Raw genomic sequence first — 14,962 nt, 5'->3', positions numbered from 1 at the left:
CAGCTAAGTCTGTGTCATAATTTATGATATTTCCATCCTCTTCAGGTAAAGAAGCTGTCAAAATACTGTGAAAAATTAAAACTTGGCTGCAAATTTAAAAATCTCATAGTTATCATTTTGATCAAAAAAGCCTGAGGCGTAAAGAAACAGGACTGATAGATTTTGGAGTGAGTTACAGTTTGTGGACTTGTGGTGTTTGTATTTGTATGTGCTATTGTTATAAACATTAAATTATTTTTTGGATGTTCACTCTTGATAATAACATTTTCTCCCAGTGATCTTAACTTAGAATCTGGATCAAGTTAAGTTCCTTCAGGTGTAAGACTATTTTAGTGGCACTGGAATAGATTGTAGATTTGTTATGGGAGGAGGAGGAGGAGGAGGAGGAGGTGATTCTATCAACATGTGATATAAGAACAACTTTGCAACTGAGTATTTTTCATCTAATAGCTCGACAAGATTTTTGACAATATACTGCAATATCTTACCATGTCTGGGAGGGAGGGAGGGAGGGAGGGGTTGGGACTGCGTACAATTTTCATGTAAGACAAATTTAAATATATCTGAAAACAAACACTATATTTATTCTGGTGATTCTATCAACATGTGATATAAGAACAACTTTGCAACTGAGTATTTTTCATCTAATAGCTCGACAAGATTTTTGACAATATACTGCAATATCTTACCATGTCTTGTAGTTTTGATTCCTTCTCAAGGTCAAGTTCATCAGTTTGGCAGGCAACATTCTGGCACAGCACTTTCCTTTGGCCCGACTGCCTCATAAACTCACGATACAACTGAAGCAGTTCAGCTGGTTTTGGAATATTCAATCCTACATCATCCCAATCTTCAAAATCCTAAATAAATATTTTTGAGGATTTAACACGTGTTCTGTCAATCACAATGGGTTATAATTAAGTAGTAACTTTCACATAACTGATTAACGTTAAATTATTCACCACACAACAGAAATCCATCATTAAAGATAAGTGAAACTGTTGGTTCACACAGACTATCACTAAGCTGATAAGAACAGGAAACTGAATTTCTCAATATTGATATTTCTTCTGCCAAAATTGTTCTCTGTGAGAGCCCAAGAACAGACATTTGGTGGAAGGGGGTTATAAGTCTCCCGTAAACTTGAATAGAAAAGCCTGAGGTATGAATAGGAAAATACAAGATATGCGTGTGAATACAGTTCACATTAGCAATAGCCATTAGATTAACTTTGAATGTGAGAAAGCTCTAGACCCATCAAAATAATAGATTATGCTCAAAAAAATTATCTGAACTGTAGGGTTCAAGGTTTCTCTGGGGATAAAGCAAATATGAGGATTGTTTTAAACAACATTAAGTGATGAGCGTTCTCCTTTACTCCTAAATTATTTACTTAACATTACATTAGTATACTCTGTCAATCCCAAGGAGATTAATTGCCAAGATTTACATTTAATTTAATGGCAAAGCAATTAAATGACACTAAATTATTTTAAATTTGGGAGTTTCTTTGAAGATACTCTTCAATGGAGTAGTGGTCATTTCCCAATGCATAGTTCTTTAATTCAGTCTTAAACTCCATTACATTATTCAGGCAACAATGTGCTGTCTGTCTGACACCTTTCTGTACTAATGTTGTTTCTGGTCCTAAGGTTATGTTCATATTGTTCACTATTTTTAATTATTTTTGAAGAGAGAAAAATAAGTAATGACAAAAGACATTAATGAATAAATGTATTATGAATCAGTTCTCAAAATACACACTTTTTTACAAGGTCTCTGCAGAATGTTCTTGAATTAACACCATATGTAATTCTTATAACATGCTTCTGCATTCTGAAAATACTAGCCCCTAACTGTAATTTCCCCAGAAAACTCATCTGTGAATGTAATTACAAAAATAAACTAGTTTTTACATTTTTAAATTTCTTTTAGCAGTAATCGTGTGTAAGCAAACATAGCTGAACCAAGACACTTCGTTAATGCTAGACAGCCTGGTTTCCAGTAAGGTTGTGATCTACCTGTATTCCAAAAAACTTAACTTTCCATTTCTTTTATTTCATTATTTAATAAATTTATTTTGGTAGCTTGTGGAGTTCTGTGAGAAGTACTAGAAACTATTTACAGAGTTTTGCCAAAATTCAATGATAATCAGTTTACTTTGAACTATCTGTCAATGTTTAAACATTTCATTACTTGCCTTTTCGGTAGGGGGATTGGTACTATTTTTATATCTGTACTTTCATCTTCTGCAAAAAAATTCAAAATTTGCACGTTTTGAAACTGCAGGTGATAAGATAATTTATGTAGATCAGAAATAACCGAGGACCCAAAATCCAACCTGCGGTACATCATATCTGGTTGTTTCAAATTCTGATTGTGTATCAATATGTGACTGGCACAGAACTGAAACGCACTGCTTTCTGTCATTCAGGTGCCTCCTGCTTCATAACATTTTCACTCACATTAGGATTTCACAGTTCACACAACCCAAAGCCTTAGCCAAGTCACAAATATTTCCAGTGGCAGTAATTTTTGTTTTGTTGACTCTAGTATATCATCTATCGAGATAAATACGGTCTTCTCAGTTGAGAGTAATTTTTCAAATCCAAAGTGTTTGCTACTCAGTATTTTTTTCCTGTACTAAGTGTGTAAAATCTATTTCATTTTCTGAAGTGGCTTGATAGCAGCACATTAAAATGTTTCTGGGAAAATACCACTGCAAAAAGATTCATTACCCAAGTAACTCAAAAATCACTAAGTTCAGCTGAATGATATTTCATTAGTTTGCTACTGATTTCATCTTATCCACATGAACATTAATTTTTACAAGTTGATAATACTGAAAACTTATTTTGGAGATGCCGGATGAAGGTGAGTTTTGTCAAAAATTAAACAATGGAAAATCCAGGATGGAATGTAACAATATTATGAAAAGGAAAGTTGCCACTCATCATATAGCAGAGATGATGAGTCACAGATAGGCACAATAAAAAGACACACACACACACACACACACACACACACACACACACACACACACACACAAAAAAAACAACTGCAGTCTCAGGCAACTGAGCAGTGTGGTTTCAGTTGCCTGAGGCTGCAGTTGTGTGTGTCAGCTGCGTTCGCGCGCGTGTCGTGTGTATTTTGTCAAACATGTTTTTGAAGGCTTTTCCTATGAAATGTATGCAGTGTCATAAATGTTCAAATCTAAGTTATCTGCTACTTACCAAAGAAGTTATTAAAAGTTTCTGCACATTCAGGGTTACCTTTGATCAGTTCACTATCTACCGTTACAGACATTCCATCATTTCCTTGATTTTTGCTCTGTCATTTTTCACCACGTTCCAAATAGTTTTTATTTGTTGCTGGAGAAGTTTATTTTTTTCTTGAATGTAGGCCTATATGTATTTTGATGTTCTGATGACTTTACTTAGAATTTTAAAATACAGTTTGTAATCAGATTTAACTATGTTCTCCTCTGTCTCTCTTGATGCCAGTCATCTCTTAGTTAGTCATGATATTCTGATTCCACTTGTAACACAGGGTTTAGACGCACTTTATCTGCTTCCATCAGTTGATTTCTAAGGAAAACTGTTTTCAAAATATTGTACTACTATTTTCATTTATACCGGGGGAGTTGCACATCTTAACAGTCTTTATTTTTGCAAATTCTTCTCAATTTCCTCAATTCCTTTCTCATTTACTATCCTTATAATTTTTCAATCATTTTTATTTATGCATCGATATTGAACATCAACAGTTGGCCATGCTGATTTGAGAGGTTATTAATTATAGGATATCTCTACTATTCTGCATTCTCCATGCTTTTACTAAAAGTGTTATCAACAGCAGATTTGCTGGTTCCCATAACTCGTCACAAACTGTAGGAGGGGAGCTAGATTATGTGAAATGGCAATGGACCCCATGTAAACTCTAGAAGAGGTATGCTCTACAAAACTGAAATTAATATACCCACTTAATATTATGTTATTCCACTTGAAAGTCAATATGTTGAATAATGCATAAGTTGGCATACTGTAACTTAAAGTGACCATAGTAGCCATGAAATACCTCAATCATCATATTTAAAATACAAAGGAAGAATAAGGACAAATTTTGTCTCTCAAACTGCATGCTTTAATGGATAGTATGGAAGAACTCACTAACTGCTGTTTACTATGCCTTCATGTAATGAATGTATCATCAACATTCTTGTACCACATTGATATTTTCTAGGAATCAATTCCAGTGTTTTTCTTTTTTTTTCCCCTCCTCTGTGCCACTTGAAAGAATTGGTAATTATCATGGTATACTGACATTTCATAGCTTTCTGTTCATAGGATTCACCACTCCACACAGAATATTTGCTTTAGACGGTATCTGCACTATTTGCTGGCATCAGAGAAAATGGTATTGTCAAGTCCCATGCCATCTTTTAATAGCATCTTGACAATGCAATCCTCATAAGTTGCAAGACTCTAGAGAGGACAGGTTCTGCTTCCTGTGTGTAGACATGAAACGTTCTGCTCAACCGACATTTCAAATTCCTATGTAGAATACCAAGTATTATTTGAGTTTTCCTGTCATAAGGGTGCTGTAAATTAGATGGAAAAAGTTAAGTAACACTTGTTACACAGCAGATACCACAGAAGAGAGCTATCCTGACAAACTGTGTAGTCTCTATTCAGTTTCTTGTATAATATTTGTGAACCCAGAAAGTCTCTGATCCTCCATCCATTATCTTCCTGAATGAGATTTTCACTCTGCAGCGGAGTGTGCGCGGATATGAAACTTCCTGGCAGATTAAAACTGTGTGCCCGACCGAGACTCGAACTCGGGACCTTTGCCTTTCGCGGAAGGCAAAGGTCCCGAGTTCGAGTCTCGGTCGGGCACACAGTTTTAATCTGCCAGGAAGTTTCATTATCTTCCTGTCCATAACAAAGATGGATATGCAAGAGTTAGCTTATTGTGAGGATAAAAGTTGCAGTTCGCTTATGCTGGATTTGATGTCAGTAGTTTGGTCTAATGTGACATTCTACAGGACTGCCAACAGTTTTTAGATGTGAAAAAGTTGATAAAAGTGATAAAATTTAGCAAAAAAGTGAACAAGTTTATTTAAGATGTGACAAAATGTCCTTCAAAATTAATTCTTTGATTTTTTGTTAAAAAATTATGTTATTAAAGCAATTTTTCACTTATCAGCTCTAGAGTGGAGAGCATCTGCCTCTTGTTTCTTATTCAGACTTTCTTTCATGACCTGAAGAGCACCTGTCACCACGCACCAGGCAAGTCTCATTTCTTGAAAGTCTTCCTTCTGTAAGGAAACCTTAAGTCTTTCATTAGCTTCAGATGCCAGCTTTCAGCTGCCATAAAGTTTTTCTGTTTCAGTGGTCTTTTATTTAAGTATTTCTTCACATGATGAAATCTCCTTTTTCTCCAATTCAAGTTTTGTGTTGACTTTCTTCTGCCTCTGCTTCTCTCTTTTCCTCTTCATAGTTTTGTTTTTCCTTTTCTTCCATTACAGAGGCAATTCTGGTTTTCTTGTATGCACATTCACTGAAAAAAAAAAAAAAAAAAAAAAGCAGCTCTTTTGTCATGTGCACTTTTTCTCGTTTGTTGTCACACCCTTTCATTGTGTATTACTGTCGTATCTGCATGGAGAGTAGTTGTTTTTTTTTTTTTTTTTTTTTTTTTTTTTTTTTTTTTTTTTTTTTTACGGATTCCCAGTCCTCTGTAAGATATGTTCTTGATGAAAAACAAATCTTTCAACACCAGCATTCCTTTGATACAGAGCTAGAGTTGCTTTCACCAGTTTACTTCTCTGGGGATATTTTGGTTCACCTGTCATACATTTAATGCTGATGAATTGGTTCCAATAACTGTCAACTGGAGTATGTATAGTACCTGAACTTATGTTGGTTTCCAACTGATTTCCAGTGGTAATGCTTTTCCAATCCTTACAGTATCACTGAAACTTTCTGTTTATGTTATGTTACCCAGGTGAAGACACCAGAAATTTTGCAGAATCCTTTACCCTGCCAGGTTGGCTTTAAGGAGGCCATATTTACAGGCCTCATTAAAATACTTCTTAACATACATAAAAGACTGAAGGTGGTTCTTTCTAGATCTGCACCTACATACTCTGGTGCATAGCAGAGGGTAACTTGCACGACTACTCTATATTTCCTTTCCCTTTCCACATGCAAATACACCAACAGAGAAATAACTGTCTATATGCCTCCTGCCTTACATGAAGCGTACATTGTTGGCACTATATTCATTCAGCAGTCAGCTTCAAATACTAGTTCTCTAAATTTTCTCAATAATGTTCTACAAAAAGAAAGTAGTCTTTCCTACACAGATTCCTCCTAGAGTTCACAAAGCACCTCTACAATACTCGTGTGGTGATCGAACTTACCAGTGCCCAACTAGCAGCACACTTCTGAATCTCTTCAATATTTTCCTTTAATACAACCTGATGAGGTTCCCAAACACTCTAGCAGCATTCAAGAAAGGGTCACACTAGTGTTCTATTGTTGCCTTCGTTATAGATAAGGCATACTTCCCCAAAATTCTTCCAATAAACTGAAGTCTACAATTTGCCTTCCCCTCTACCATCCTTATATGCTTGTTCCATTTCATATCACTTTGAAACATTAGGCCTGCAAATTTAATTGACGTGACTGTGTCAAGCAGTACATTACTACTTTGTAGAAACGTGGAGGAGAGTTGCTATATCACCACCACCTTAAAGCATGTCTTTTACAGGCAGTAAATTGCATTCCTGTAAAATATCCTCTGAGTGTTCATAAGTCTTCAATACTAATGGTTTACAAATTCTTCCTAACACACCTGAAAAGTCTTTATTTCACAGTGAAGCAAATGTTCAGTGGCTCCTTTTTCTAGAATGTTCCAGTCAATTGGGTAAAAATGTTTGCAGGGGAGGAGACAAATGTCAATGCAGCTTCCATTGTGGGTTTCTTCAGAAGCTGATAAATTTGCCTGTATCTACTGTTGGGAGCTGGAGTAGACATCTCAGTTGGAATAAAATGTAAGTAATATCTTTTGACACCGTCCCATTGCTGTATCATTCTCTCGGCATCTGTTTCCAGCGTTAACCATTTGGATGGGCTTTGCTTTATGAAATAATGCCCAAGCAGTCCCAATGAATGCTGTATGCCTGAGAAGTCTTCAATTTTTTACAGTCAACTGCCAAAAACTTATATACAAATACAATCAGATATCCACGAAAAATCCAGGATGGTATAACACAATATTAAGGAAAGGACAGATTGCTACTCAGCATATAGCAGACATGCTGATTCACAGGCTGGCACAATGAAAACACACACACACACACACACACACACACACACACACACACACACAGTCTTTTTGTTGTGCTTTTATGTGACTCGACATCTCTGCTCTGTGGTGAGTAGCTATCTATCCTGCTCATAATATTGTATTAACTTTTCATTCTAGTGGAATAGCCTTAATAATGTTGGCAATTCCTGCCTTCTGCAAAGACAAACTCATTCTAGAGTTATCTTCTATTAATTGGTCTAAGCAGTTGTTAAAAGATGTTGGCCCTCTGTCGTCACTCTGCAGTTCTCAAAATTATAAAGACATGGTGCTTGAAACTGCAATGAAGATATTTAAACTTCAAAAGCTTTGGCGTGTTCCAAAGTAGTCGGGGAACACAGGAAATGCCCTTCAATTACAGTTGGTCAGTATTCTGTAATGGTGTTAACATTCCCTCTGTATAGACACACTAATTACTTAGGTTTCCTTGGTCATCAAATGCACTGTTATCCAGAGTAAAATTTGCCGGATTTTTGGGTTGTTAGATTGCCTAGTATTATAATGGCAGCGATATGAAAGGCTCCTGACTTCCCATAGCCATGAGCTTCCATTATCAGTTCGCTATTATTGCAGTGAAGTGAGATTAAACTGATACAGACTGTATTATGTTATTTATTTTGTATACAGCAATAGATGTTTGATGTAGCTCTTAATGAAGTCAAAGTACCACAGAACAAATCATTACAGCCTTCCTACTATTAGAAATAGTTCTCTAAATGCACTTTAGATAAATTTTTGATCCAATAACATTATTTTCAATTTTGAAAATCCAAAATAGAAGATAAGTTCATGTACCACCTCCTACACAAAAAACTGAGCAGCCACTACAAAGTAATCTACAAACCCAACATAACAGAAATTCATCTGAGGAACCAATTCATTCAGTCATGTTCTGCAGAGTCCATTCAGAAGGAGAACCTTCAGGGATATGGAACAAGGTATACAAGGTATACAAGGGGCATTCAATGAGTAATGCAACAATTTTTTTCTGAAAGCATATTGGTTTTATTCAGGATTACAATACACCATATTATTCCCCACTCTTTTGCCTACAAAACTCTACTTTTCAACATAATCTCCATTTAATTTGATGGCTTTACAACACCTTACTGGCAGGTGTATGCTCTCATGGCACTATTAGTCAATGCTGGAATCATGTTGTGCTGGATCAATAACCTCCCCATTGTACATGTACTGTTTCCCATCGACTGCATCCTTCATTGGTCCAAACAGATGGAAGTCAGAAGAGGCGAGAGGTAGCAAGATACATTTCACAGTTGATTGTTGACCCATGAGGGAGGACATCAAACAGAATATTCTCTTCCAAGGCCCAGAAGAGAGGTCATCCTGACTTTACTGGCTGAGAGTGTGGCTTTGAACTTTTTCTTCTGAGGATGGGTGGTGTGGTGCCACTTCATGGATTGCAATTTTGATTCTGGTTCGAAGTTATGAACTCACGTTTCATCACATTTGACTACCTTCCACACAAAAATTGTCACAACCAGCCTCCTAACACGCAAGGAATTCCGCACAGATGGTCCTTCATAGCTCTTTATGATCTTCTATTAAGCAGAGAGAAACCCAGTGGACACAAACCTTTTAGTATCCCAACTAGTGGACAAATATATCAGCATTAACAACAGATATCCAATTCGGTAGGAGGTGTTTGTTTGTGATCCATTGATCACCTCAAACGAGAGTGCGTGTTGCAACATTGCAGGAGTCACAGCATTCTGCAGCTGGCATGCACATGGGACATTAGGCAGGATTGCAAGACCTTGTTGCACTGATTAAAGACGTTTTGGCCAATGACTCACCATACTTTTGTTCACTGCCAGGTCTCTGTAGACATTCTGCAAGTCGCTATGACTATCTGTGTTTTCTGCCAAAAGAAACCCAATGACAGCTGCCTGTTTAGAACGCACCTCCATTACAAATGACATTTTGAAGGCTTTTTATAGCATTGCCATCAATCAGAACTTCATGAAAATACAGGAGGTGGAGCAGGAATATTCCACAATGTCCCACAATAAATTCCACATTTTTTTCAACCGAAATTGACAGAGAGAGAAAATGCATTGTGTTACTAACTGAACACCCTTTGTTCAGTAACACAATACCCTTCCAGCTAAGTGTCATCTTGTAAAGTGACACAAAAGCCACTACTCCGAAAGAAGTTCTGATGTTGTTCTAGTGATAGCTTACTATTTGAATCCATCAGCATTTAACAAAGAGAACAGTTCCTATACTTCTAACAAAAGAGTTATTCACAGTACTCTACCACTTGTCATTCAGCTTTAAGATGAACGCTACTGCTTGCTAGGTTGCCAAAAGAATTATTTTTAATCCTTGACTCAAGAAAATAAATTAATCTGTAGAAGGGTGAGCTGCTAACCTATGCACTTTTTTTTTCGATTTTGAAGGGATTCAATTTGTCACTTTGTACTGGATGGTAGCTTGTCACAAACATTTAATCTTAACTTTTTATGTAACTGCACTTTGGCCCCAGACAAGGTTGCAAAGTCTACATGAAAATTATTGTGTGTCTTGTGTGGTGAGTGTGTACATTAAAATTCAGCTCAAATGGATTTTTATCACTAGCAACAACAAACGATTAGGGATTAAAGATACTGGGGAGTGAGCATAAGAATCCAAGGTACCTCTGCAAAGTGTCTGTTGTTAACTACAATACACAATATTCTTATGACTCACTTCTGCTGAATAAATAATTTTGCATGACTTCAGGTCAATGTAATGATAAATCAATCTAAGAACACAACATGTCAAACCAAGCTTCTTGATTGTACACTGCCTGACAAAAAATATAAAGAGCCCAGAAAGAGAGAGGAACATGAAATGAAACTTCACAGGTTGAATCAAATTTGCAAAGAACTTGGCAATATGATTTCAATTATCAGTATGACATTACACTACATCTGGCCTAGATACATGTACTGTTTCAGTTGGAAAGGGTATCATAAAGCTGTTGTACCTCTCCTGAGACAAGTTGGCCCAAAAAGTTGTAAACGGCCCACGATATGCTGGATACTGGCACAGAGAGGGTGTTTACGTCCCAGCTGGTTCCACACATGTTCTATTGGTGAAAGATCTGGAGATATTGTTGGTCATGAGAGTATCTCAACATCACATGGACTGTGCCATAGAGATTCCTCAATCACTACCTAAAGTCATACCAATGGCTCCCCACATTGTGACACAAGGAGTGAGATCACAGTGCCTCTCAAAAACCTTTAGAAGAATTGGACTTTTCCTAGGTCACCCACAATGGTCATTTCAAGGTAGTGTAAAACTGATTCATAATTGAACATACTACGCAGTTTATTAGCAATCCATGCTTCTTGGGTCACAGTACCACTCCAAACATAACCGTTTGTATTATGGGGTTAACTGCAGGAAATGCATGGGATGAAAATTCCCTAAACCAGCTGCATCTAGTCTCCAACAGATGGTGTGGGATGACAGATAACATTGCAGGGGGTCTGTTACTCACAGGTGGTAGCTAAATATGTGAAGGGGTTACAATGTACTTGGTGCACAGTATGGTGAGACTAGGTGGAGTGAAACTCTGATGACATGAATGATTGCCCTCATGTTCCCATGCAGTCCAACACTGGGCCACTGTCACATTCAAATGTCCCACAAATCTGGATATTGCACTATCTGACAAGCTGGCCAAATGGTGACCCACGATAAGGCCACTTTCCAACTCTGTGAGGAGTGGATGATGCTGTCTCACACACGTGTGTGGCATCTCCATGTCCTTTACAGTTATCATTCAACATCTGACACTGTTCACACCTCTTACATGCACTATGCCTGGTAACAACACTAAACATGAACAATGCCAATGCACTCTGGTCATCGTTCTACCTGTCACAGAGAATTGTAACTGTAATCATTTACATATTCGCTGACGGTGTGTATGTGTACAAAGTTTCATTGACATCTGACTATACTCTGTGTGCACTGCTTTTTTTGTCAGACAGTGTATATGACTGAAATTTATCATGTTGCCAACTGGATCCCAAGAAAATTTACACACACTTTTGCATTAGTATGTGACCATTAATGTCGAACCCTGCTGATAGCAAGTTATTTTTGCTTGTTCGAAATTTCATAATATGAATTTTTGTGCGATTAAGATTGAAACTCTTTGTTATGAAGCATTTGTAGACCTTTTCAGCTTTCATATAAGCTGTATCAGGTAAGATTGATTATTATGCTTATATCATCAGCAGACATCACAATTTTTGAGTCATCTTTAAAAATCATCTTCTTTATACACATTTATGAAAAATGTCACAATGTGGAATGTGTCAGTCAAACAAATGATGGGGAAAAAAAGAATAGAAAAAAAAGTTTGTGTGGTTACAGGCTGGTTTGCAAGTTACTACTTCCTCTATGGTACAGCCAGAATTGTTAAGTGCAACCTTAATCTACTTCTGATAACACTTCAGCTGTAAGTGAAATCTTATTTTCATGGGGGGTTGGTTGGGAGTGCAATCAAGGTTTTAGCAGAGTATTTCACTCCTTTCTGTGCCAAGATGACATTCCTTAGAAGGAAATAATGATAATTATTTTTCTAACATTTTACTAGAGAATATATTCATTACTCTGAAACTACAATAGATTGCTGGGAAAAAATCCTAGCAGTGAAAAAATATACTTAAGAGCTGCAGTTAATATTTTCAGTTCATAAAATTTTCTTGGTGCTCAAGCCACAACAGGTCCCAGTTAAAACTAACAGTTTTGAACATTTTCACCATAGTCTTCGTGAGAAGCTGACTGACAGTCAGGAGTTTGTGTCATACAGCAATGTGAGAGATTATAAATACTGGGGTGATGTAATCAGCAGTAGGATTTGCATTCAAAATGGACAGTGAAGAGAGTGTAACCCACCCCAGAGCTAGAATTTTGAGGCATCCATAGAATGGAGACGGCCTACAGCATCACTGATTCCTTTGAAATCAAGTTCTTTGCAGACTTAAAACCTGATTTTACACATGGATGTCACAGCAAAAAACTTCGCAGCAATTTTACCAATTGCATAAACATAATGCCTGCAAGATGTACATGTGTAAACCACACACACAAAGCTTGTTCTGTTGTTTTGTGAACTGAATTACTTTGCCTAGATAAGAAGTTGTCATAGATTATTAATCCATAGGAAATCAAAATATTCAAAATATATTAAATTATTGATTCCTACATCCCCAAAATTGGCTATTATTCTTATGAAACAAGTAATTAAACCTAAAAGCTTTACCAACTCCACCACCTTTTTTTTTTTTTTCCATTAATAAAAGTACCCAATAACTTCAAACTTTCTACTCTATTGGTTTTACTGGTACACTATACTAACAGGAAAGTGTGTTTCTACCAATGTTTAAAATGAATCCACTGTTGACAACCATTTAAGAGTTTTAACAAAAATATCTTTCTATTTTCCCTGTGGATGCTTCTTTTTCTGACTGAAAATAATGCTTAGGCCTATATAACCTGCAAAGAGGACCAATTCTGCCTTCCGATTCAAATAAAAAGGTAGATCAGTAACAAAAAGCAAGAACAGTAATAAGCCAATGCTGAACAATGTTGAACATAAGTTTTATTTTTCAAAATGTACACGATTTGGAGTCCCTATTTGTATTACTCTAATATCCATCTTTAATTATCTGAATACAGTTCCTTCAATAAGAACTAAACCAGGCATGTGCTGAACCATATATCACACAAAAGCTTAATTTATCTAATAGAATTTTACAATTGACAGAATCAAATGCTTATGATACATAGCAGAAGATCCTAACTAGTCACATTTTATCATTCAAAACTTTTGTTATATGCTTAGTAAAAGTATAAACAGATGCTTCTGTAGAGTAGCCCTTTGAAATCTAGACTCCAACAAGGAACCCCCTTAAGTGCCAGGTCATAAGTCCAGTCTTTAATAAGACTCATTTGAAAGTGTTGTGTTAACAATTATGACAAGAAAAATATTAGCTGCTAATGACTCACCATGGGCATCAGGAGGGCGACAGAAAATGAGTGTCCACGAGGTGTAGAGATCAAGTTTCTATGGGATGTGCACATTACACTTCACAAACTGGACATCGCAGACATTCAAGGTATGATATCCAAAACACAGCATTAACTTGCATCACAAACACAGAATGAAAAACAGCACACTACAGCAATCACAAAGTTTCACACCACTGAGATCAAAGGCAAACAGCTTTGAAATTACAAACTGCACAGGAACTTCAGTTAGGTATCCAGTCTTAAAGGATGCATATAGAATCATATTAGTGGAATAGGGTGATGAGAAGTGATGGACTATGATGGCATGCAAACGAATGCGAAACAGTCTGTCGAGGAGCTTATCACGAACTGGCTATCCTTTAAGGCAAAGCTGCAGAGTGTGCGATAATATGTTTTATAGTAAGTATCCCATTAGAATATGCGGCAATTACCTTCCATAAGTACATTACCTTCTCAAATAGTCTGCAGAATTATTTACGGAGTGAGATTGTCTGTAGTTATCAACATTTGTGGAGTTACCTTCCCCCCATGAACCATGGACCTTGCCGTTGATGTGGAGGCTTGCGTGCCTCAACGATACAGATAGCCGTACCGTAGGTGCAACCACAACGGAGGGGTATCTGCTGAGAGGCCAGACAAACGTGTGGTTCCTGAAGAGGGGCAGCAGCCTTTTCAGTAGTTGCAGGGGCAACAGTCTGGATGATTGACTGATCTGGCCTTGTAACATTAACCAAAACGGCGTTGCTGTTGTGGTACTGCGAACGGCTGAAAGCAAGGGGAAACTACACCCGTAATTTTTCCCGAGGGCATGCAGCTTTACTGTATGGTTAAATGATGATGGCGACCTCTTGGGTAAAATATTCCGGAGGTAAAATAGTCCCCCATTCGGATCTCTGGGCGGGGACTACTCAAGAGGACGTTGTTATCAGGAGAAAGAAAACTGGCATTCTACGGATCAGAGTGTGTGAAATGTCAGATCCCTTAATCGGGCAGGTAGGTTAGAAAATTTAAAAAGGGAAATGGATAGGTTAAAGTTAGATATAGTGGGAATTAGTGAAGTTTGGTGGCAGGAGGAACAAGACTTCTGGTCAGGTGATTACAGGGTTATAAATACAAAATCAAATAGGGGTAATGCAGGAGTAGGTTTAATAATGAATAAAAAAATAGGAGTGTGGGTAAGCTACTACAAACATCATAGTGAACGTATTATTGTGACCAATATAGGCACAAAGCCCATGCCTACTACAGTAGTACAAGTTTATATGCCAACTAGCTCTGCAGATGACGAAGAAATTGAACAAATGTATGATGAGATAAAAGAAATTATTCAGGTAGTGAAGGGAGATGAAAATTTAATAGTCATGGGTGACTGGAATTCGACAGTAGGAAAAGGGAGAGAAGGAAACATAGTAGGTGAATATGGATTGGGGCTAAGGAACGAAAGAGGAAGCCGTCTGTTAGAATTTTGCACAGAGCATAACTTAATCATAGCTAACACTTGGTTCAAGAATCATAAAAGAAGGTTCTATACATG

The 14,962-nt window shown here is 37.0% G+C and overlaps 1 protein-coding gene across 1 annotated transcript in view; it reads right to left on the bottom strand.

The window, feature by feature from the left end:
• The window catches only part of LOC126251847 (RAB11-binding protein RELCH homolog), a 121,964-nt gene that overhangs the window by 100,652 nt on the left and 6,350 nt on the right, over positions 1-14,962 (bottom strand). The window contains exon 4 of the mRNA XM_049952523.1: positions 690-860. Within this exon, the coding sequence (XP_049808480.1) occupies positions 690-860 (171 nt within the window). The remainder of the gene's footprint in view (positions 1-689; positions 861-14,962) is intronic.

The sequence above is a fragment of the Schistocerca nitens genome, chromosome 4 (assembly GCF_023898315.1).
Source record: "Schistocerca nitens isolate TAMUIC-IGC-003100 chromosome 4, iqSchNite1.1, whole genome shotgun sequence".
NCBI classification, from domain to species: Eukaryota; Metazoa; Arthropoda; class Insecta; order Orthoptera; family Acrididae; genus Schistocerca; species Schistocerca nitens.
This window is presented reverse-complemented; position numbering and strand designations above follow the sequence as displayed.